This window comes from Exophiala mesophila, assembly GCF_000836275.1.
Source record: "Exophiala mesophila strain CBS 40295 unplaced genomic scaffold supercont1.1, whole genome shotgun sequence".
NCBI lineage: Eukaryota > Fungi > Ascomycota > Eurotiomycetes > Chaetothyriales > Herpotrichiellaceae > Exophiala > Exophiala mesophila.
In genome coordinates this window covers 5,129,407-5,151,343 of record NW_015622504.1, presented here as the reverse complement: position 1 = coordinate 5,151,343, position 21,937 = coordinate 5,129,407, and the positions used below count along the sequence as shown (strand labels likewise).

The 21,937-nt window shown below is 50.5% G+C and overlaps 8 protein-coding genes across 10 annotated transcripts; 3 read left to right on the top strand and 5 right to left on the bottom strand.

Moving 5' to 3' along the window:
- Window positions 1-337: 337 nt before the first annotated feature.
- PV10_01645 (uncharacterized protein) lies at window positions 338-2,495 on the bottom strand. Its single transcript, XM_016365875.1, has 3 exons — window positions 2,247-2,495; window positions 1,933-2,172; window positions 338-1,872 (listed from the first exon to the last, which is right to left on the bottom strand). The coding sequence occupies exons 1-3, from the start codon at window positions 2,324-2,326 to the stop codon at window positions 1,131-1,133; spliced, it is 1,062 nt and encodes a 353-aa protein (XP_016229524.1). The 5' UTR covers window positions 2,327-2,495; the 3' UTR covers window positions 338-1,130.
- A 1,914-nt stretch (window positions 2,496-4,409) lies between these two features.
- PV10_01644 (uncharacterized protein) lies at window positions 4,410-6,547 on the top strand. Its single transcript, XM_016365874.1, has one exon. The coding sequence runs from the start codon at window positions 4,968-4,970 to the stop codon at window positions 6,024-6,026; it is 1,059 nt and encodes a 352-aa protein (XP_016229523.1). The 5' UTR covers window positions 4,410-4,967; the 3' UTR covers window positions 6,027-6,547.
- On the bottom strand, window positions 6,467-8,891 carry PV10_01643. Of its 2 annotated transcripts, XM_016365872.1 has the most exons (6): window positions 8,675-8,891; window positions 8,550-8,621; window positions 8,354-8,486; window positions 8,187-8,291; window positions 7,555-8,131; window positions 6,467-7,478 (listed from the first exon to the last, which is right to left on the bottom strand). In XM_016365872.1, exons 1-6 carry the CDS (start codon window positions 8,756-8,758, stop codon window positions 6,809-6,811), a joined length of 1,641 nt encoding a protein of 546 aa, XP_016229521.1. In that variant the 5' UTR covers window positions 8,759-8,891; the 3' UTR covers window positions 6,467-6,808. The 2 variants fall into 2 exon arrangements, with proteins under 2 accessions (XP_016229521.1, XP_016229522.1); XM_016365873.1 differs by having other exon boundaries at window positions 8,354-8,621.
- A 259-nt stretch (window positions 8,892-9,150) lies between these two features.
- PV10_01642 (uncharacterized protein) lies at window positions 9,151-11,152 on the top strand. Its single transcript, XM_016365871.1, has one exon. It carries the CDS (start codon window positions 9,394-9,396, stop codon window positions 10,846-10,848), a length of 1,455 nt encoding a protein of 484 aa, XP_016229520.1. The 5' UTR covers window positions 9,151-9,393; the 3' UTR covers window positions 10,849-11,152.
- A 164-nt stretch (window positions 11,153-11,316) lies between these two features.
- On the bottom strand, window positions 11,317-12,082 carry PV10_01641 (uncharacterized protein; the record flags this gene model as incomplete). The annotated part of the gene is made up of 2 exons (XM_016365870.1): window positions 11,317-11,476; window positions 11,508-12,082. The coding sequence occupies 2 exons, from the start codon at window positions 12,080-12,082 to the stop codon at window positions 11,317-11,319; spliced, it is 735 nt and encodes a 244-aa protein (XP_016229519.1).
- A 75-nt stretch (window positions 12,083-12,157) lies between these two features.
- On the bottom strand, window positions 12,158-13,611 carry PV10_01640 (uncharacterized protein; the record flags this gene model as incomplete). The annotated part of the gene is made up of 2 exons (XM_016365869.1): window positions 12,158-13,438; window positions 13,495-13,611. The coding sequence occupies 2 exons, from the start codon at window positions 13,609-13,611 to the stop codon at window positions 12,158-12,160; spliced, it is 1,398 nt and encodes a 465-aa protein (XP_016229518.1).
- A 3,809-nt stretch (window positions 13,612-17,420) lies between these two features.
- Window positions 17,421-20,242, bottom strand: PV10_01639. Of its 2 annotated transcripts, XM_016365868.1 has the most exons (3): window positions 18,423-20,242; window positions 17,777-18,367; window positions 17,421-17,724 (listed from the first exon to the last, which is right to left on the bottom strand). In XM_016365868.1, the coding sequence occupies exons 1-2, from the start codon at window positions 19,993-19,995 to the stop codon at window positions 18,333-18,335; spliced, it is 1,608 nt and encodes a 535-aa protein (XP_016229517.1). In that variant the 5' UTR covers window positions 19,996-20,242; the 3' UTR covers window positions 17,421-17,724; window positions 17,777-18,332. The 2 variants fall into 2 exon arrangements, with proteins under 2 accessions (XP_016229517.1, XP_016229516.1); XM_016365867.1 differs by having other exon boundaries at window positions 17,421-18,367.
- Window positions 20,243-20,447: 205 nt separating this feature from the next.
- Window positions 20,448-21,509, top strand: PV10_01638 (uncharacterized protein). Its single transcript, XM_016365866.1, has 2 exons — window positions 20,448-20,735; window positions 20,788-21,509. The coding sequence occupies exons 1-2, from the start codon at window positions 20,640-20,642 to the stop codon at window positions 21,466-21,468; spliced, it is 777 nt and encodes a 258-aa protein (XP_016229515.1). The 5' UTR covers window positions 20,448-20,639; the 3' UTR covers window positions 21,469-21,509.
- Window positions 21,510-21,937: the final 428 nt, after the last annotated feature.

The window sequence follows — 21,937 nt, the reverse complement described above, 5'->3', positions numbered from 1 at the left end:
GGGCGAATGGAATATAATTTTGAATTCTCGATTTCGAAAGCCTGGAGCAAATGGTGCGATTATTCGATTACAAAGGTCATACAACAACAACAACAGCCATATACCCCTCGATGGATAATTGGTTCGCTCATTCTTTCTTTAAACAATGGTATATGTTTATATACATTGGAATTTCCAAAAACCCTGGCCTTGTTGTGTTCTACTGCATGACTCATGTGGTGGACGATGAAACGTCGGAGTTGTCGGAGGAGTTCCACGAGTGCATTCTCCACAGGTGTGCTAAACGGCTACCTAGACGCCGTTCATGTCCGAAGAATATACTCTAAAAGGTAATGTTGGATGGTATAGTCATGTTCTAGGATTATAGTCTAGGAATAGATACTATTGCTTCGATACACAGGACGTTTGTTCCCAGAAAAATGCATGATTTAAAACGATTTTACACCGACTATCAACTATCCATCGGTCCAGCCACCAATCTGTCTGGCGTTTCAACCCCTTGTTTGTTCCGTTCGACGGACTGACTTGACAAGTCGAGGTCGTCGGAATGGTGCCCCGACCAGCCCATCTGTCTGTCGATCTGTTGGTCCATACAAACAAGTAACATCGGTGTGGTGGAACCAGAATCTGATAGCCCAGCTAACAGACTCGTTCCAATGATCCACACGCCATGACGCACTCCACCTTTGGCTATCACCCTACATCGCTCCCGTCTGGCAGCCGGGCACCAGTTTTCGATTTATCAAAAATTCAACAGCTCCACTCAACAACGCCATGCGTGGATGAGAGGTATCCCAAGCGTGTATGGTATGACGAGCGAATAACGACCGACGCCAGGCGCCAATCCCGCCTGTCCACCCGCTTGACCATCATTGCCAATTCCAAACTTCGGTATAAAGAGTGTAAACAAAAACAGACAAAACACAAACCAAGGAAAATTTGCTCATCAAATCATTTCAATCCCTGGTTTGACCCCCTGATAGCATGAACCTGTCTGTACCCAACACAATCAACATCAATCCCATGCTTATGGTCCGTGCGAACTCTGTACATGCCATGGCCGTGAAACGGGGCGGCGAGCTGGTGGACGGATGCCTCGGCAACTATTCACCTGCGAGGAGCCAGAGTGCTCACTTCTTCAAGACAGCGTCATACAGGCTGACAATTGCACCAATGCCAGCGCTAATGAGGACGGCGAAGTAGCCACCCAGAATGCTCTCGTTGACGGTCGCAATGGTGTGGTGCTCATAGAGCCCAGCATAGGTGACGGCGTGGGGTTGAGGGTAGATGAGGTAAGCCAACAACCCCTTGGCAATGTTGAAGATGAAAGGATCAAACTGCAATTGCGAGCTTGCCTCGGTGGTGGCTCGCCGCGTTGAGTACGAGTGGGTGGGCTGAGCTTTCAACGGTAGGTTGATGAAGTAAGAGATGATGGCCGGGAGAATGGCCGAGGTCAAGAACCACAGAGAGAATGGGGCCCAGAACTTTGTTTCCAGAAGCAGAAACAAATTGGGAACATTGATCGCTGTGGGCTTGGATAGCACATAAGGCACGGCGGGAAACTCGGCAATAGGTTGGTTGGGCAGGATTTGTGTGCGCAAAGCATTGGCTTCTAGCAACAGTCCCAGAATGGTGACGGTCAGAGGTGACGACAGCAGGTCGCGAGTCATGTCGGCGTATTCATGGATCTGAGTACGTTGATAAGCATGCGAGACCGATGTGCGGAATCGACGCGTCTGTTGCTCGATTGCATCAGTGACCACCGAGGGTGACGGTGGCAGTGGAATCTGCGAGGTTAAGATGGAACCTCGACGGGCGACTTCTTTAGCGGGAGCCTTGATGAGGGCACCAGTAGGAGAGTCGGTGTCAGTTCTGAAAGGATTCTGGTCAGACTGGGACGCGTGATGAGGGGTTGTGAATGCTGTTTCTTACGTGTCTTCCACAGGTGCGCTTGTGGTCTTGCGCTTAGGTTTCTTAACGGGTGCAGCGTCATCATCAGACTTGACGAGCTCCGAGACCTTTTCAGCAATCTTTTTGGTTGGGGAGCGGGTGCTGCTGGCGAGGCGCTTGTAGTACTCGCTCAGAGAAGGATCTTTGCCATAAGTGGTGGAGTTTGCGCGCAAGTGCTCATCTAGGGCAACTTCGAGTTCGGCCTTTTTCAAACCAGCATAACTGCAGTCGCGTAGATGTCAGCGATGAAACGCAGGTATTTGCGACGGGGAAATCCAAGGAAAGACGCGACTTACTCGGCGAGCTTGGAGGATTCCGCAAACTCGGTGAGGTCTGATTTCCTCAGCTTCTGCAAATATGGTAAACCGGACGACATGGCGCAAACAGGATGCTAGACCCAATGCAGATGATAATGTAAATGCGATGATGTGGATGGTGTGGCAAAAAGGGCGACGGCGAGGTGCGGCGACAACAAGTGATGTTGTTGTTGTTATTGTGGAGGCAGATGTCACCGTCAGAAAGGGAAGGAAGGACGACAGACTGTGATCGGTCCGGTGGGTGGCTGGGGGGGATCAGGTTGGGTATAAATTGGAGTGGCTGGGGTGACAGTGGGCAGTCCGATCAGGCAGGGCTGCACCACCTGGACCTGGGGGATTGGGACCTGGGCACCCGGGGCATGACGCCGAGAGGCTCCTAGGGGATCAACAAAGGCCATCTGCTTGTTGACAGTGGGCGTGGTTAGTGGCTGCTTGGACAACAGCTTGACTAAGTTTGGTACTAGTTGTTGGAGGCTAGCGCATTGGTCAATGGGGAGTCCGTATGTTGAACTTTTGTGCCACTAGCTGTAGCTAGCACTTTGTTGCATAGTAGGATGCAGGCCCACAGTTGACGATCAAGCTTTGGGAATGACAGGTATCGTGATTGATTGTCATTATTGTTCCCACACGTGCTGGGCTGACCGATATGGAAGTGGAAGATGAGGAGATCCTGATGGATGACGATGACGATGATGTTAATGTCGCTCGAACACCTTGGGATCGATATTCGAGTTGTGCGAATGCCAAGGCTGATCTTATGCATACCCTGAGGTAGGTGCCAACCTGTAGTATACAACTGTGCTTGCCCTTGCTGCCTACTTGCTAGCAAAACCACAATAGGCAGAAACGGCCACTCTGGGCGATCGCAAGCATACTCCGTACATTCAGCCGTCCACCTACGAACATTTCGTACCTAGCTGTACCTGACTCATGGAAATGTAAATGCATGCCTGTTTGATTGTTGCTCTGCTCTACATGTTCGTGTCACGTGTGTTCTCTTGCACCAACCACCCAGCTCCCAATAGTCAACGAACTGTTCGTCACAACAGCGTCCATCGTGTCTGCTCTAATTCAATTCTGCCTAAGTTGACAATACATGGAGTGCAGAATTGCAGTCACTATGAGGAAATGGATTACATTGGTAGAGTAATTACTTGACATAGTCGAGCAAGTCCTCAGTGTCCTTGCTGTCTTTGTATAGAGAACTAAAGAAGGGAGACCCTGGCAGAATAAAAGGAGCACGCACATCTCGCGCTCTATAAACGATGCCTCTCAACCGGCGAGTCCATATAGGTAGGTACCTAGGCACATCTCTGAGCCATGTCTTGCGCCGAATCGAAAGTTTGGCATTGGGAGGAATAAATGGGAGTGAGTCCATGAGACCGATATTGATAGATCGACCGACATCGTACTCCGTAGACTGCTCCGTAGTATCCGTAGGTTAGTAAACCTTCCTTCTTCCCTACACTATAAGGCAAGCTCGTCAATGTGGTGGTTTCTAAATCTGTCTAATACAATGAGAAGCGGAGTATTACTTGGTGATCTTCGGATTGTCAAAGTGCTAGGGACAAGTTGGCGGGACAAGGGTGAATGGTAGTGATGGAATTTGGAAAGAGAGCCTCCTGGAGTTGAGGGTCTACAGTAATCGATGGCAGGCGCCAAATAGTGGAAAGGTGAACTGTTGGCAGCTGCCTGAAGCATAGGCTAGGCACGTGCTAGGCTACAGTATGTACCACTAATACGTAAGTAGGTATCTACTTACCTCAGTCAGGTACTCGTCATCCTCCATCTCGACATACGACATATACAACTCCACCACTGCATCTAAAGTGCATATTGCTTGACGACGTGTCAAATGCTAACCTGTTACTGAAACCCTTGAGTATGTACAGTATACGAGTTTGTCAAACTTACTAGGTACTGTACTCTCTTCACATCATCCTCGACAACTCTTACAATGATGCTGACTCACCTCAGCCGACTTGACAGTGATTACCCTTCAGTGCTTTCGTCCCTTCCTAATCCCCTGCTCTTATTCCTCTCCATTGACGTCATGCACCAGCAAAACACCTCAGCACTCTCTCCATGGCCATTATTACAGTAAATATATGCACAGACATATGGTGAAACTCCCTGGGACGTCACAGATGATAATACTCGATTTAATTGACCTTTCACTTGAATCTCCCTTAATGCCCTTGCTTAATTCTAACTAAGCTCCATAGCCAGGGCTTGTCATAACCCCGACTGTCCCTTTTTGAATTCGCCTCTCTGACGCAAGCTTCCCTCGCTCGTCAGCCACAGCCACGTGTTGCTATACAATATTTCTCTCTGACAAACCCCTCAAGGCCACCACTTTTGTGGTTCATCAATATCCATTCACAGCACATGCAATCTTTGAGAAACTCAACTGGTTGCCAGACATGAATCTTGCTTTCCTCTCCACGTTGTGTACCACTGACCGCTGACCACTGCAGGTGCTTGCCTCACCTCCAACTTGCACGCCAAGATCTCGTCTTTTGCCCTCCATTCTCGCTCATCATGTGAACACGCATCCTTTGCCGCATTTTCACTTTCATTGCCCTGTCACTCCTCCACACCTCGTGTCCTACAACCCTCACGATCCGGCAACTCCCAGAATTGATTACCACTACGTCTGCCTACTAATATCATCTCCGCCCTCCTCTCTCTCCTCCCACCATGGCCCCGCCTGACCTCAATTCTCTTCCTCCCTCGAGATCCATGTCATCCTCACCGATGGCTCCCCGAGCCATGCAAACCGTCACCTCTCCCCCAAACAGACAAGATACACCTTCTCCCCGTGCCTCCATCAGTCTTGCTTCCGCCGCCACCCTCAATGCCGCAAACGAGTCGAGAAGATCATCCATCAGCAATCGAGGCTCTCCTAGACTCGGCCGTATGCCGAGCGACCGTCGTCGGTCTCAAGTCGCCATGAACCTCAATCTCAACGATCCTTCCGTCCCTAGTCCGGGCGAGTTGTCCAGCAGTGATCCCCGAGCCAACATGTCTGACCGAATCTCCCACTTTTTCTCCGCCGCCAGCCCTCCTACCATCGGTGGAAGACCAGCAGTAGCGACCGGCGACCCGCACCATCAACGACAGCCTAGCCTCGGAGATGTTCACAATGCCTTGGAGCAAGAGCAAGAGATGCAGGTCAACAGGATGCTACAATTGATCAGGGAACAACAAATGCAAAACGACGCTCTCCGCAACCAACAAGAGCAATCGTCTCGACGGTCATCCCAGCAGAATTCGACCACCCCGGGAAACACGGCAGTCATTGACGACCTCACTCCGGCCTCAGAGCGCTCCATATCTTTCCCTTCCATCCACCCTGCCGTCCCCGCCGTGCCTCATTCTCGACGCATCTCTCTTTCCTACAACCGTTCTAGTGCCAGTCGATCTCCCAATCTCCGCACTGCCTATCCAGTGGGGGACCAGACGTCCTCTACTTTCGACTATCCCTCTTCACCCATAGACACCCAAGGGCGAAGAAACAGCTTCCGAGACGAAAGTGCCTTTTATCAAGCCGAAACCGCCAATTTGACTCGGGAGAATCAGATGCTCCGTATGAGGATCCGTGAATTGGAGAAACAAATCAGCGACCTGAGCACTGCTCCTGCCAATACCCCCATCCACCCCAGCAATCTTGTCACCAGCCCACCGGTTGAAGCTGACGACGAAGCCAGTGCCGCGGCTGAGATTGCACGCATCACTGGAGAAGCCGACAAGGCGTGATAGGATGTGACTAGGCATGAAATTTCTCACAGGTATTTCACATGGCAAGCGTCGTCAGATTCGGATCCCAGTGATATCTTCATCTTCATTTCCATTCCCTGTATCAGTATTAGACATTTTTTTTCGATATTCTGCATCAACTCTCGGTTCGGACGGCGTTGAGGAATTTGCAAATGTCCTTATGGACTTTACGACACAGGCTGTGTCTCGGATTTTATACACACGAACACACACATAGATCTTCATGATCACACACCTCGGCTTTACGATGACTGGCTGGCTGAACGGGCAGAACTCCATGTTTTCTCTCCAAAAGGCACGCATTATTAGGAGTTATGGGTTGATTGTGCCATTCGCTGTGTCTCTACTGCATTGATTCAAATATTCATTTTCTTCGGGGAGAATGAAAGAACAACTACTGCCACGTGGTGGGAGTTCCATTCAAACTCAAGACACTATGATATTAGGTATCTATCAGTGACCTCTGTATCAATCAAATTCATATCTTTCCATCCAAGTAATCTCCCATCACCGTCGCTCCATGCATGACCTTTCTGTCATTGGTATATGTTCATTGTCCCACTCCGACCTTCCACGCCAGTCAAAATCCCATCCCCTGGTGTCGTGATGCTGGCGTTGCGTAATGATATATGTATAAATAACTGTCTAACGTCTAGTTTAGGTCCTCGTGCGGATAGGATCGCGATGCAGATGATAGAAAGGGGAGGCTGACGCTCAAGAGGGTCAAAGACCTGCCTCACCTCAGTCAGGGGATGGACACATCATGCCAGTCTCTCATGATATCCATCATCGCCATGACTACTTCTGCCACGCCGGTCCCGACCGGACCCCATGTCGAGCTGCCTTCTTCGATACACCAGGTCTTCGTGTCTGATTGCCCATAGGCAAAAGCCTACCGACACAATCGACGCAGCCATAGCGACCGAGTATGCGCCCGCATAGCATCGCCGGCCTTGCGAACATTCCATGTGGCCCTGGTCGTTAACCACCGAATGAGCATCGTAGATGGATCCATAAAGGAGGTTGAAAACGTTGCCACTAATCACAGGCGCCAGCGTCATGGTACCCCAGTTCTGACTCAGTCCATGCACCCCGAAACTGTGCGCCACCAGAGACGGATACACCCCGAACAACATCCCGTATGCCAGACCAGTTAGCCCTGACACCAAGATGAGGAGGTGAGGGTTTGACACTTGTGTCGCCGTCACCTGAGCCGCCACAAATATGACCGCCGACACGAACAAGCACCAGAATCGCGACCGAGAGAGCCGTGCCACCAGGATGTCGGATCCTATGCCGCTCAGGAGGCGTCCGCTGAATGAACAGAAGCTGAGGATCGAAACGTGCATGGCCTGCCGGCTTTCAATGAACGATACCGGGGTAGATGGGTCGTAATGCAACCAAAGCGCTTGTGCATCATTGCCGATATTGCTAAGCAGTGAATGCGTCGTCAGTATGCATGCTCTTTTGCAAAAGTAGGTGAAAGAAGGGAGAAGGGAATTCTTACTTGATGGTCATCAATCCTATACCTGTCAAAAGGCCGAGCATGCAAAACAACTGCCAGAACTCTGCGAGAGGGAGAAGTGCGAAGCCGCGAATGTCTAAATGAGGAGGCTCATGTGCGCGGTCAGATTCGGAATGTTTCGAGTTTTCGAGGTCGCCGAAATCTTCTTCTGAGGATGACCTGGACAATAGAGACGAGTTCTCGGTGCTGGGGGGTTCGGGGTTGGTTGGGGGTCGGGATGATGTTGGTTGGGAATGGGCAGTTTGACGATGATGATTATTCAGCGCACCTGGTTCGGATGAATTGTTATAGGATGGTCGACCTATGGAAGGGCTGGTTCGGTGCAGAGCTTGGTTCTCATGCTGAGAGATGTGGTGATAGTTGTGCTGATTTGGCACGCGCATGAATGGAAGTGAGAAAAGAGGAAGGACAACTGTCCCAACGGCAAGAAGAACGAGAAAGCTGTTGACCCCGGGCGGGAGGGCGAGGGCAATTGTGGTGAAGAACAGAGCACTAAGACCAAACGCAGCAAGGGGGAACGCTGTCGCTGTGCCACGCGAATCTGGGAAGCTTAATGCGGCTATCGACGAGAGATCAGTAAATTTGTAGAGTACGGTTGAGAAGGGATTGCTCACCAGCTTTTATCGAAGCAGTAAATGCTGAACAACTGCCAGCACCGGTGAAGAAAGAGAAAACGCAAATGGATGCCACGCTGTACGCTCCTGGGCCGGCAGAGTATGCTAGGAAAACGTCAGTGTGTTCTTCTCAACGCTGGCCTCTATGGATCGTCTGGAATACGTACCTTGGGCAATTGGATAGTAGCCCAGAAAGAAGAGAACGATTCCCAACACCACACCCCATCTTGGGCTCTTTGCATCAATCATTATCCCTGCCGGTATACCTGTTGCGTACATTCCCAGATTCCCAAAAGTGCCCTGAATATTGAGTCGTCAGTTGCAATTCGCCAGAGGTAGGTAGGTATCGAGGGGAAATCGTACGATGAGATTGCTGTGAGTAGCAGATAACCTCAGACGGGCCGCGAAACTCGGACCCCATACAGAGTAGCCATACTGTTCATGTGTCAGTCCATATTCATGCAGGTTGATCAAAACCCTGAACTCACATTGGTGCCGCAGGCCAGGGCCGTAACGGTGGCTGCGATTACCGTTATCAGGCGGAGCCTCCTGGGCTCTGGTGTAGGTATCATGACGATAGGTAGAATAGAATCGACCCAGACATCTCAGGTCTGGTCACGTCGAATCGAAGTGAGAATAGGAATAGTCAAAGAGTGGTTGTAACACAAGGTGGACAAGGTAATGAGAGTTGATGTCGGGTCCAACGAACAGTGGAGGTTAAAGTGCAATCGACTGCCTCGGGGACTATTACGGACAAAGCCGCTATCTGTTGAGCATCTGGCCACTATTTGTGGGATCTTCAGACTTAACGGCGGTTGAGATTCTCAAAAAGTGCTAGTCTCGGTTGCCTAGTCGATCAGCCAATCAAGACTACTATGACCTTGTGCCGCTCTTGCCGTCGGCCGCCACTCGCCTCCAGATTCCATTCCAGCCAAACTCCAACTCCATCTCATGTCGTCTTCACATTGACTGCGCCTGTTTCAGGTTCCTCTCCAACGTCCATCATCTTCGCCTGATCATCCTTCCCTTTACCACACCCAACGACAGCAGGAACATCAGGAACATCAATATTGACAACATTCTCCAAATCAAACACATCACTCTCCTCTCCTCTCATCCCATTGCTCAACCCCTCAACTTATCCGCCAGTTGATACAACTTCACCCCAACCTCGCTTTATCTCTCTCCCGGTCTTCCCATCGCAATCATGGGTGCCGTCCTTGCCATCCCGGCTCTTATACTTCCCTCCACCGCCACATTATGGTCTATTGGGGCATCATGTTGCGGTGCCGCTTCATGCTCCATGATCTGCGGTCCATGCGGCATGTCCAAGTTTCGATCATCCATTGCTACCAGAATCGCCTATGCGGTTCTTCTCGTCTTCAATAGCATACTCGCCTGGATCAGCTTGACGCCTTGGGCAGTTCGAAAACTTGAACACTTGACCTTGGATTACATGACTTTCAAGTGCGGCTCTTCAGACTGCTATGGTTATTTTGCTGTCCAACGGATCAACTTCGCCCTCGGCTTATTCCATCTCATTCTCTCCGTACTTTTGATTGGCGTTCGCAGCACAAAGGACACCAGGGCTGGTCTACAAAATGGCTTCTGGGGACCAAAGATTCTGTTCTGGATTGTACTGGTTGTGCTCAGCTTCTTCATCCCAGAGGGCTTCTTTCTCTTTTGGGGAAATTATGTCGCCTATGTCGGAGCCGTCCTCTTTGTTCTCCTCGGCCTCATCCTTTTGGTCGACCTTGCACACACCTGGGCCGAACTTTGTCAGGACAAAATCGATCAAGGAGATGGCCCCAATTACCGTCTATGGCAATTCTTGCTTATGGGCTCAAGTCTAGGCATGTATCTTGCTGCCTTCGCCATGACGATTGTCATGTACATCTTCTTTGCCGCCAGTGGATGCAGTATGAACATCGCGGCCATCACCGTCAATCTGATCATGTTGTGTATCATCACCGTTCTGAGTGTGCAGCCTGCTATTCAGGAAGCCAACCCCAAGGCCGGTCTTGCTCAGTCCGCTATGGTGGCCGTTTACTGCACTTACCTCACATTTTCAGCAGTCTGCATGGAGCCAGATGATAAACACTGCAACCCACTGGTCCGAGCCAGAGGCGCTCGAACAACAACGATTGTCCTCGGAGCGATTGTTACCATGCTCACCATCGCATACACTACCACACGAGCAGCCACACAAGGATTTGCAATCGGCAACAACACAGGAAAGGGAAATTACGGAGTATTATCCCAGGACGAATATGAGCACGGGCTGGTGACTCAACAGCCAACCTCGAGACGAGAGATCATGAGGGCTGCCGTCGAGAGTGGTGCACTTCCAGCCTCTGCTCTTGATGAGGATTCAGACGACGAGGAAGAGGAAGTTGGCGGAAAAAATGGAAAGGATGATGAACGCCAAGGAACCCAGTACAACTACAGCTTGTTCCATGTCATATTCTTGATGGCCACCTGTTGGGTCGCAACGTTGCTCACACAGGACTTTTCAGGTGATCCGAAAGATTCGGATTTCAGTCCTGTTGGCCGAACATATTGGGCCAGCTGGATCAAGATCATCAGTGCCTGGGTGTGTTATGCGATCTACAGTTGGACACTGGTGGCGCCTATTGTTTTGGAAGGACGAGAATTCTCATGACTGGAGTGAATCAGTTTTATTTGTTAATGGGCGTGAAGAGTTGTTCACAAAGCTCTTATTGAATGTCACATACATTGTCACGGTCAGGTCGGAAGATGATTATCAACCGGCATTAGCGCGCATTCCTTACACAGTGGTTACTCTTGGAGAATCAAAATGACACGTTGATAGCCCATCGAGGGGTGTATGAAACGTGCATCTTTGGAGACTCGTAGTCATGACTCAATTTGACCTACAAAGCCCCTCGGCCCTCCTTGGTCTCATCTACCCTTTCCCATTAGCGGATGACAAGAACTCGCTTCCCATTCTCTTTCACATTAGTATGAAATCTTCTTTCATCATAAAGATTTGAATATTCTTCGAGAGCGTGAGTATCATCGAAACAATGGACTCCCTTCAAGAAGCAACCATGGCAGATATCGTAGTTTGATAGGTCACAGATGCGACAATGGTGGAAATGGTTAGTTGCTATATCATTGCATCGGTTGCAATAGATGATCTCGCCCCAGTCGAGTAAACATTCCTCGGGTCGTGAAAATCCTGTCCTTGGGGGGCAGGGTTCACTGTTGCTGTTGTTGCAGTTGTTAGTGTTGTAGTCTGCTTGTCTGATCTTTGGCGGTCCAGAGGTCTGGGAGAGGATATTTCTAGTGATGTCATACAAGTCTTCTTCCACTGCGGAGAATCTTTTCAGTAGTTCACACGCCGGTGATCGATCTGCGGGTGACTGTCGTCGACACTCATCAATGACGATTTGGAGATATTGGGTATGTTGCTCGTCGACCCACGGAAGCATTGCGGAGGTGGAATGAGGTTCGAGACAGTTGGCTGGGTCATCGGAGGTGGTGTCGAAGTCCGTCGTGCAGCCAAACATCTTGCATATGTCGGTCTGAGTGACAATGTTGTTGTTGGTAGCGATGCGCCAAAGCAGGAAGCCCAGTTGATACAGGTCTGTCTCAGGCGTGGCCATCATGGGCCTCGAAGCCGAAATCGAATGCTTGCATTCAGGCGGATGATCCCATTTGGTCGGAATGTAGTTGATAGTCGTTGAGAAACGGCCATATAGCACGGCATTGTCGTTGCTGTCGATGCCCACACCACAGTCAGCCATCTTGCCTAGATATCCTACCACAAATCCTTGGGAATGCATTTGGCTGACGGCCTGTACCAATTGTCGACACCATTTCCTCCGTCGTGTCCAGTCGACAGGCGCCTTTGACTCGATAGCATCAGCCATCACGCGGCTGAGTCTGCCGCTGGCTGGAAGATCGGATAGAAATCCGCTGATGATGCCCTGGTCGTCCAGCAAGACTCAAAGGAACGGTGTAATCCCGGGAGCACCATTCAGATGGTGCAAGCTCCGCATGGCGTATAGGTCTCGATCAATCGAAGACTGGTCTGGCCCAAACCGCGTGGCCACTACCCATCGTGCACCCAGGCATACAATAAATGAGTTGGTCGGACTATGTCCAAATCGTGCTCGCTGATCAAACTGCTGGTCAGAGTACCGCGGGCACCCCCAGTGATAGATCGTGCGCGTGATTTTCTGCAAGTATTCTTTCATCTCGAATGTCGGTTTGCTGAGCTTCATGGAGAAGATTGAATCATCCTCCTGACCCTCGACATCCTCTCCGTTCCTACCCATGAAGAGAGTGAGACAGGAGTTTTGATCTAGGCCTCGCAGACTCATCAGCATCTTTTCAAATCTCACCATTAAGCTATGTGGTAGCTCGCGGCAAGGTAAGTTGATCAGACCTATGGCAGTGGACGGTTGTAGATTCCAGTGTTTGGACTCGACGCTTATAGTGACGCGTAAGGTGAATCGAATCCATTTGCGAGGTTGTTGGCGGTAAGAGAATGCAAATTGGTAGACTCGCATGTATTCTGAGACGGAAATCTCTCCGCCGTAGGATTGAACTAGGTTGGGCACACCGGTTCGAACGGTGTACAGTTCTGGACAGACATCTGCAAAATGAAAAGCATCAAACAATGGTTTCTGTGTAGGTTCTTCTTCTTTAGAAACAATATTATCCCACCAATCGGCTGGGCGTCCAGACGTGGCCTTCTCAGAAAAGCTCTGGACATCAAACCTATCATGCCTTCCGAAAATGCTGGAAGGCAATGAGGAAGCTGCGTTGTAGGGCTTAGCTGATTGTTGCGAGATTAGAGCAACCTCCATGTTCCCCAGCCTTTTGTCAATGCTGAGAACCCTTGAGTCATGGCGTATAGACTGATTCTTGATAGTGTCCGTTGTCAGCTCAACACGGCGAGTTGATGACCTGGAATGCCAAGTTAAGATCTCATCAAGAAGAGAATAGATGTATGGGACTGACAGTAATTCCGCACAGCGTGCTTCCCAGAGGATCTTCCGCTCTTTCTCGAGCTTTTCATAGAGCTGAACCACTTGTCTTTTGTTCTTGAGCCAGTTTCTACGGCGAATTCGAGTGGTGTCATTGCCCTGTCGGATTATGCTCGTCGTGATGATATGATTCAAGTCCGTAATAAGGCTTTCACATCGTTGCAAGGGCTGTATAGAGACTTCAGTGTATGATTCAATGGCTCGAATGGCTTGGCCGATTCTGTTGACCTCATCCTTTTATAGATTTAGCGACACGACCTTTGCCAACCTTAGTGGTACGTCTGTCTCACCAGTAGGGCATTGATCTCTGTTGGTGCCCGACGAAGCTCGGCTACACGCTTCAGCGTTCCTGAAGCGACCTCGCAAAGAGCGAGCACGCTTGCAATCGCACCAACAATCTCGGCCATGGTATCAAATTGAAGTACCTGAGCCGTTGGTACAATGGAAAGGGCTTAGGTTTACCGAGCTGCTGAGTGATACTGCAGGTTGCCCATGTGGAATTCTGGGATGTTTGAAACATCCGTCACATTTTGAAGGTATTAGGCAGCATGTAGAAAGGAGCAAGGCAACGAAAACGCCTTGCACGTTGGACTCTGGAACAATCAGCGAGGCTGAGACTGACAACGCTAAATAAGGCGGTTGGACAAAGGATTCACCTGGGTCTATTGTTCCAATCAGAGACCAGGAAAATGTGATACGCCGGTTTAGGCTGGGCCTTGGGCCAACAGACAGGCATCGCTTTTACGACAATGGATGCCTTACGAGAAGCAAGGCTGTCGTTCGTCGATCATGGATCAATCATGCTTATTCTTACTCAGTTAATGGGCTGATTGACCAAGTGACCAGGTCCAATCCCCAGACACTCTGCGGGGAAAACATTTCGAAAGCCTTTTAAATTTGAGTCTCGACTCTCATTTTGGATGCCTGAAAGATTTCGACAGCCGAACTCGGAAGTTGTACAATGACTATGGTGAAAAATTCTGTGCTATGAGCCAATCGCTAGGTAATCGGACTTTCTGCGGGAGGATTCAGCCCGACAAAGGATGAAGGGGACATGAACCAAACTAGACACGTATAAGAAGGGTCAGAAAAAGGCAGTGTAGATCTCAATGTCTCCACTGGATGACGAGCTCAAACGTAGTGCACCTCCTGTCTGTAGACGTACAAGATGAACGTCTAATTTTTTGGATGATAGCAACATTGGAATAAAGACCATTTATCAATGAACTCGACGGAGCACATTATCGAGTGTATGTGTATGGATTCTACGTCGCGGGGACAACATGTTGCTCCCATGCTACTTTAGATTCACTTCGCGCCTACATGGGTGTAAGATGAGGGAAGGATACGTCGCGGATATAAAGGACGGCCTTTAAATGATAGGATAAGATCACTACATACGGCCTGGTATTCAGAGCTCCCATCCACCCAACGCCACAATGATTACAATATCATTGTCGTAACTGGTATCCGAGAACGAGGAGAGAAATATCGAGGGCAATACGATTAAGCGTCCAATCCACTTGATCGGGCTTCCGATTACCAGTATCCCGCCATCCCATGGGGTTTCTGTTGAGCCCCGCACGCGAACGTATATTGGGTTGAGATTGAGCAAAGGGGTCGACCCATGGACATATACATCTGTATTTGTAGCGGGAGACTTGGAAGAGAGTGATCTTCTAGAGAGAGGCCGTATCGTCGTAGTCATCAGGGTGGTGATACAGGTTGGAAATTACTGAAAAGGAGTCATGAAAGTTGTGAGGAATCCGGGCTGCCATGAACAACGGAAAAGGGGCGGTCGAAGTGGACGGTAGGGCAGTCAGAGGACGAGACAAATCAATGCCTAAGTCACAGGGGATAGCTTGCCCGTGCAGAACCTAGACGCTGTCAGAATGACACCAAATTTAACAAATGCGTAGCCCCGAACCTATCATTTGCCCAGGTATCTAGGACCGCCACGGTCAACATTACTGACAAATTCGCTGTGAGATCTGGCACAGTTCATACAGGCCCGCCAGCCACACCGAAGACATTGAACGGTCTGGCTGACCTCGGCCATACACTTGGAACAACGCCAGAACATAGGGGATTGCTCAGCGGTTATCTTGCGGACGAGATGTTTCTGATTGTTTCGCGACAGGCACTGGTCATGGGTCATAGGCCAGTTTATGCGTGTGTTGGCGGGCTGAAGTGGGCCTTAGCATTCTTGAACAAGCACACATGACCGAGGGTGGTCTGATTTCGGTACTTACATCGGTCGTGGATCGAGGACTTTGACGGGTTCCCATCTTATATCAGGCAAGAGCGGTGAATGAACTGTTGGATGATAGGCTTGGTGGAGGGTCAAGAGCATGAGAGGATATGGAGAGGGATGGTATCGGAGGAGGAATTCGCTCATGAGGTTTGTTATGTATCGGACAGAAAGATCTCGAGGCGATGGACCTTGATATAAGGGATAATGCTAGTTGATCAAACAAGCTGAGGGCCCAGCTATGACCCAGAACTCGGATTTCAGGCGGTCGAGTGAGTGAATGCAGCGTGACATAGAGAAAGGAAGTCTTTGTTTATCGCCGGAAAGATTCATGGCTTGGACGTCTCATGAATGGTCAAGTCACATCGTGACGTGGAGGCAGGATGCATAAATTGACAGCCGCAGAGCATGATATTCGTTATATAAGATAAATTTGTTGGGGGTCGCAACATCAAGTAGATCAAAAGGACGGGTACTAGGTCATGAGGGATACGGCTTAGGTATTTGTGGGACCGAGGGCGCTTTGTCCCTACCGCCTTGTCTTGGAAAACGGGTATCCCACCGATAGGTCTTGAGGATGCCGTAGATTCAGTCATGAGCCAGCAACGCGGAGCCGGAACGACAGCGACAGCCACACCACGGGCACCATGGTCAAGAGCAGACTTCTGACCCACGGCTGGTGTGGGCCAATGGCCCGTGGACCGCGGATTGACTAAATGGTTAGCGGGGGGATCTTAGAGTTTCGACTCAAGATCGTTTGTTCGGTCGTCGGAAGGGTGGAGCGCACTGTATTAGCGTTTACACCAGTGCGGGCAACGTCAATGAAGTGACTTTATGAGCAGTTGAGCATGCTGGGACCTTGTCGAGTTGGCCCCAAAACTGCAATACAAGCATAACCATGCCGGCTGTTTCGAGATTACAGCCATGTCATCGTGTGGAGCTGGGCCAGGGCTTATGAAATGGTTTCGGGTGGAGGTGAGTGCGCGAGGGATGGGTGGATGGCGTGGGAGATGAGGGGAGGAGAGGAGAGAGGGGAGGGAATGTGATGGAATTAGAGAGTGAGAAGGTTGAAGTGACGGCAGCATTGGCGTGGGGCGGTCAAACATGTTGAATCTCACAGGGACCGATAGGAGCGTCAGTCAACAGTGAAAGCCGGTCAATGAAAATAAGACCGGTGGACATTTGAGATATCGACATTGGCTGCGGGTAGTGGAAGGTGGTGCTGGTGTCGACAGGGGATCAGGCTAAGTCTCCGGGCGACTTCTGAAGGAGGGATGGTGCAGAGAGATCTTGGAACGTGTTTGATGACAGGAAAGAAAATGGATCGACTTGTCACTACGCTGAGGCGGAAGCGGGACGGGCAAGGACTAGGACGGGGGTAGGTGATAGGACGGGGATGCAATGAAAATACTGTAGCGAGACGGGTTGAGGGATGAGGGATGAGGGTTGATGGTTCGATGGTTTGATTTTTTTTGGTGTCGATGGTTTAGGCAGCAAGGAGGAAGGTAAAAGGAGGAAGGTGGAGGTGGAGGTGGAGGGTGGAAAACAGGAAGGAGCGTCCGTGGCATGAAAGCCTCCAGAAGTTCAGAGGAAGGAGCGAGTCCGTGGAAATGCGTGCTTTCCCGAACTTCGAGTATCAGTATCTTGTACATCACCATCTCTCCACAGGTAAACTTCTCTTCACCTCATCTCAATCATTCTCCCCCAACCCCAAGGCGAAACAACCACAAGAACCGTGCAGCAAGATCCCGGGGCCATGGAGTCGGGCGATCGTGTGCGATACGCCGTGGGCCCGAGCACCCGGGCTCTGTCGATCTCCTAACAAGGCTGGAAGGATTCGGATGACAAGAGGTGCAGAGCTAGCTTACGCATACAAGTTACAGTTGGGTGAGTCGTGGCTAGTCGCATGGGTCACTCTCCAGCTTACGAGACGCTAATCAGGCTAGCAGCCTCAACGCCAGGATGCCATGGCCAAGCTAAACCTCACACGAAACCCCAAACCAGGTGATGCATCTGGCGCCTCTCGAATCGAGTGACCAGGTTGGCCCGACAGATCTGTGACATGCCAGCCATGATCCGATTCCATCTCCCAATCAGTTTCATTTGTGCCTCCGATGGACGCCAATCAACAACCAACAACAGGGTCTGCAGATCGGCTGCAGGTCACGCATTAAACATCCGATCCCCCAGTTACTTTGCACGCGTGTCTCGAACAACAAGAGTGGACAAATGTCAGCAGAAGATGTTGTTGGAAAATAATCTATAAACTCTGCAAGTTCTATCAATGTCTTGAATTGGTCTTCTCATCATCGCTGACTGACCTCGCTTGCCGCTTGCGTCAACCACCTCACGAACCGGGGCACTATTCGCCGGTGCATCAATATAGAAGTACAACGAGCCGGACCCTTGACGGACATGATCTCCCATCATGCACCTCCAACCCGCACGGCACGATCAAGCCTGTCTCAAGATGCGGCTCAGGCTGGGTGACATGGGTCCACAACGGCTGCAGCTCGTCTTCCAATCTGGTTCTAATGTGGCTGCCAGATTCGAATAGCGAAGCCAGGCTGAGCCACCACCTGCAGGGAAACCTCCCAGGTGGAGACTTTCGTCTATGTCCAGGACTGCTTCGGACCAATGGCATGGTTCAGTGTCGCAGGCACAATAGTCAGAGCCGAGAGAAGTCCGGGAGGAATGACTTCTCGACATCTATGACATGTTGTCGACAGAGGGAGGCTTCCGTTTACGGTATAGTAAATGGCAGGGGCTTCTTGAATGACATTTCCCACGCCATGGCATTAGCTGGACCTCGCACAATGAGCCCGTGACGCTTCGACAGCAATACGATCGAGTGGAACAGGTGCTCTGTCAAATCTGCTAATCGTGGAGGTGAAACAGCGTGGAAATGTCCTCTGTCAAAAGCTAGTCAGCGCCAAGTTTCCCAATCATCTTCTCGTCCTGACTTACCTCCATGGTGGTTGCGTCGAATGGCTTCAGACAACAGATTGGATAGATCAATCACAATCAGCTTCTTGGATGCTCGGACTCGTTCCGGCACAATGGGGAAAGTATTGGTCACCACAATATGATCGATGCAGTCACACGCCTCCAGCTCTTCGAGAGAATCTTCGCCAAAAAGTGCATGAACAGCAATGCAGTAGACTCGTCTAGCCTGGCCGATCTTGACACAGGTTTCTGCTGCGGCGATCCAAGACCCTGAGCGGTCCAAGATGTCGTCCATTAGTAAAACCGTCTGATCTTTGACATTGCCCACCAATGTAATCGTATGCTCCAGGTCGGGCCTCCTGATATGCTCCTCTTCTTCGTCGGAGGTGGCCGCAGCATCGAATGTACCCCCTAGAGCGTGGTCTGGGCCGAGTGAAGAGGCATTCGACATAAAGGAAGAAGTCATCGGATCGTATCCTTGCACATCGGTGGCGTCCTGCGAGTAGCGGTCACCTGGAAGACCGGTGATGGAGGCTGACATGCTTGATACGGTGGAAGGATGGTCTTCATCCACCAGGTGCCCTTGGATCAAGCGTCCCACCATGACATCGCGCGCTCTTTCGTCAAAAGCAGCTTCGTTGGCCTCGTATTCTGATGGTCGGCGAGCGCTCGGCACCGTATCTGATCGGCCTAACCGATTGGGTGATGGTGATGGCGACGCCGACTCCACTCTTGTCGTCTGGACCAAAGGGCTTGAGGCAATTGTCACCGCTTTGGGCCTCCCTGGCCTGCTCGTACCATTGGTTAGGTGATGGCGGCCTCGAAGTGGGAGATCTCGTCGTCCGGAGGCATCCAACGCCTGATCGGATTCATTATCTGCCTCTTCACCATCATCTCCATCTTCACTCAGTCGTTGACCATAGCGAACAGTCTGGGGTTCGATTGCGTCGAAAAAGACAGTACTATCCATCATGCTCTGGTGATGCTGTGGTCGACGAGAGCGGTCCCGGTCGGTGGAGACCAAGGCGAATCTCAGCTTGAGGGCATCCGCTAACGAAGTGACACGTTTGGTGCCACCGACATTTTTGCTGACAACCACCGCCTCTCTCCATCTCAAGACATTGTTTTTGATCCACCGAGCAATGATGGGTTCAGCGTAAAGATTATCGACTGGTTTGCCGAAGAAACCCTGCATTTGGGAAGCATGGAGGTCGACGGTAATGATGTGATCGACACCAGCAACCACCATGAGGTTGGCTAGCATCTTGGCCGTGATGGCCCCGCGGTGACTCTTTTTCTTGGACTGGCGCGAATATGGAAAGTAGGGCATGACGGCGGTAATGGATTTGGCGGAACCCCCTTTGCAAGCTGCGATCATGATGAGCATCTCCATAACGCTATCATTGGTTTGAGGACTTCCGCTCTGGACGATGAAAACATCTTCGTTTCTAATCGAGGTACCAATCTGAACACTGATCTCGCCGTTGGAGAAATTGCCCAGGTCACATTTTGCCAAATCGCTCCCAAGGCGTTCTGAGATTTTGTGGGCAAGAGCCGGGTGAGACCGGCCAGAGAAGATCTTGACGCCTCGCATGTTGAAAGATGGATCGCTGATAGTCGGGCTAGCTGGACGAAGTTACTGTATGATACATGAAATTTGCGGAGAGAAGATGAGAGGAGAATCGAGCTTTAAAACATGATCAAGAACAAGAGACCAAAACAAGGTACCAAACAAGGAAAATGACGAATGAGTGATGAATGTGTATGAAGAGGTTCGAACGCGTTGCAAGATGGGTGACTGGGATGTGAACAAAGTTGTGTGCTAGTTTTTCCTCTTTGACTGTCGGATGAGGTTTCTTTCAGTCATAAAACGGGCGGCACTCGGAGAATTCTTTGGCGGAGACACACTGAATACACGTGATTCTTTTGGCGCGGAGCACTAATACTATATGCGCTATTTTCGCCACAATTGCCCCTCCTGGTCATGCTGACCTTTAGTATCAAAGAAATCTGTCTGGTTGGTGGGCTTCATGGCTTCTAGTAACGAATAGTCCACAGCATTTGAATATCCAAGCCCCCCTGCGTCCATCTTATCGGTCTCTTATCGGTCACGACGCTCACGCCCTCAAAGATTTCATCATTAGTGGCTATTTCTGTGCTTACCTTTTCTCCTACATCATCCTTTCTAGCCACTTGTTTGTCGCCATCAATGGCTGATCGTGTGCCTTTGCGCACAGCATGCCTTCCAAGTTCCCTGAGATCCAGGGTGGAGGATCTCTCATTTTAGCCTGGCAGATCAAGAACAAGCAAGTTCTTGTGGTCGGCGGCGGTGAGGTCAGCAATGGCATTTCCCGATTCCCGAGTTGGTCGCTGACATGTGGTACAGGTCGCCGCCGGTCGAATCGTCAACCTACTGAATGCCGACGCCAAGGTGACGGTCGTCTGTCCTCGTGATGGATTGAATCCAGAGGTGGCCTACCGTGTCGAGCAGGGGCAAGTCAAGCACATCGATCGAGTTTTCCTTCCTATCGACCTCGAGCCCGAAAAGAACGTCGCCATGGTTCTGACCGCCATCGACGATCCTGAAGCCTCGACCCAGATATGGCAATACTGCAAGAAGCTCAAAATCCCGGCCAACATCGCGGATGTGCCGCCTGAGTGCGACTTTTACTTTGGAAGTGTCCACCGGGACGGACCTTTACAAATCATGGTGTCTACAAATGGGAATGGGCCACGGATGGCCGCTGCCATACGTCGGCAGATAGGCGAGATGCTCCCCGCGGGCACAGGAGACAGTATCCAAAAAGTGGGAGATTTGAGGAGAAGACTTCGGCGCATGGCACCGGGCAAGACAACACGCGACATCACCAAGAGAATGGCTTGGATGACTCGAGTGTGTGACAGCTGGAGTACCCAAGACTTTAATGACATGGACCAAGATGACATGGAGCGACTCGTTCAGTATTACGAGAATGGAAAGGTCCCTAGCTTTGAGGAAATTCGACTGGGCTCGCGTGATGATGATGTGGTATGGGAATTTGACGGGTCATTTGGATGGATGGTGTAGGTATCTCTACATGATAATACATTATATGTTCGACGATCAAATCAAGGTCATGGCAAGCCTTGGAGCTTTGGCAGGAAAATGCCAACCAAGCACCAAGACCATGGACTAAGATTGGTAGATGCTTCTTGGTCCTCGTGTGTGACGCGTGTCTGGGAATTGAAGACCCACGCAATTATTTGCCCACATCGATCTATACACACAGCCTTGCAGCCCTGTGAGATGCACAGTGACCAAATCGGCCTGTAGTGATCGAATCTGTCGAGACAAAGCATATCCTGCATAATGCACGCTAGATGCAAACCCTGAATAGAGTCATAGGGATCTTGACCTGGCCTTGTTGGCCCAAAGAGGGGAAGAAATTCCAAGGTTGGGAGGGAAGATGACGTACCGCCCGCACTTGCCCTCACGATTCCAACTCGTGGACCCCTCCTTCCCCATGTACCGTAATGTCTGTCTTTTGGCGGCAGGT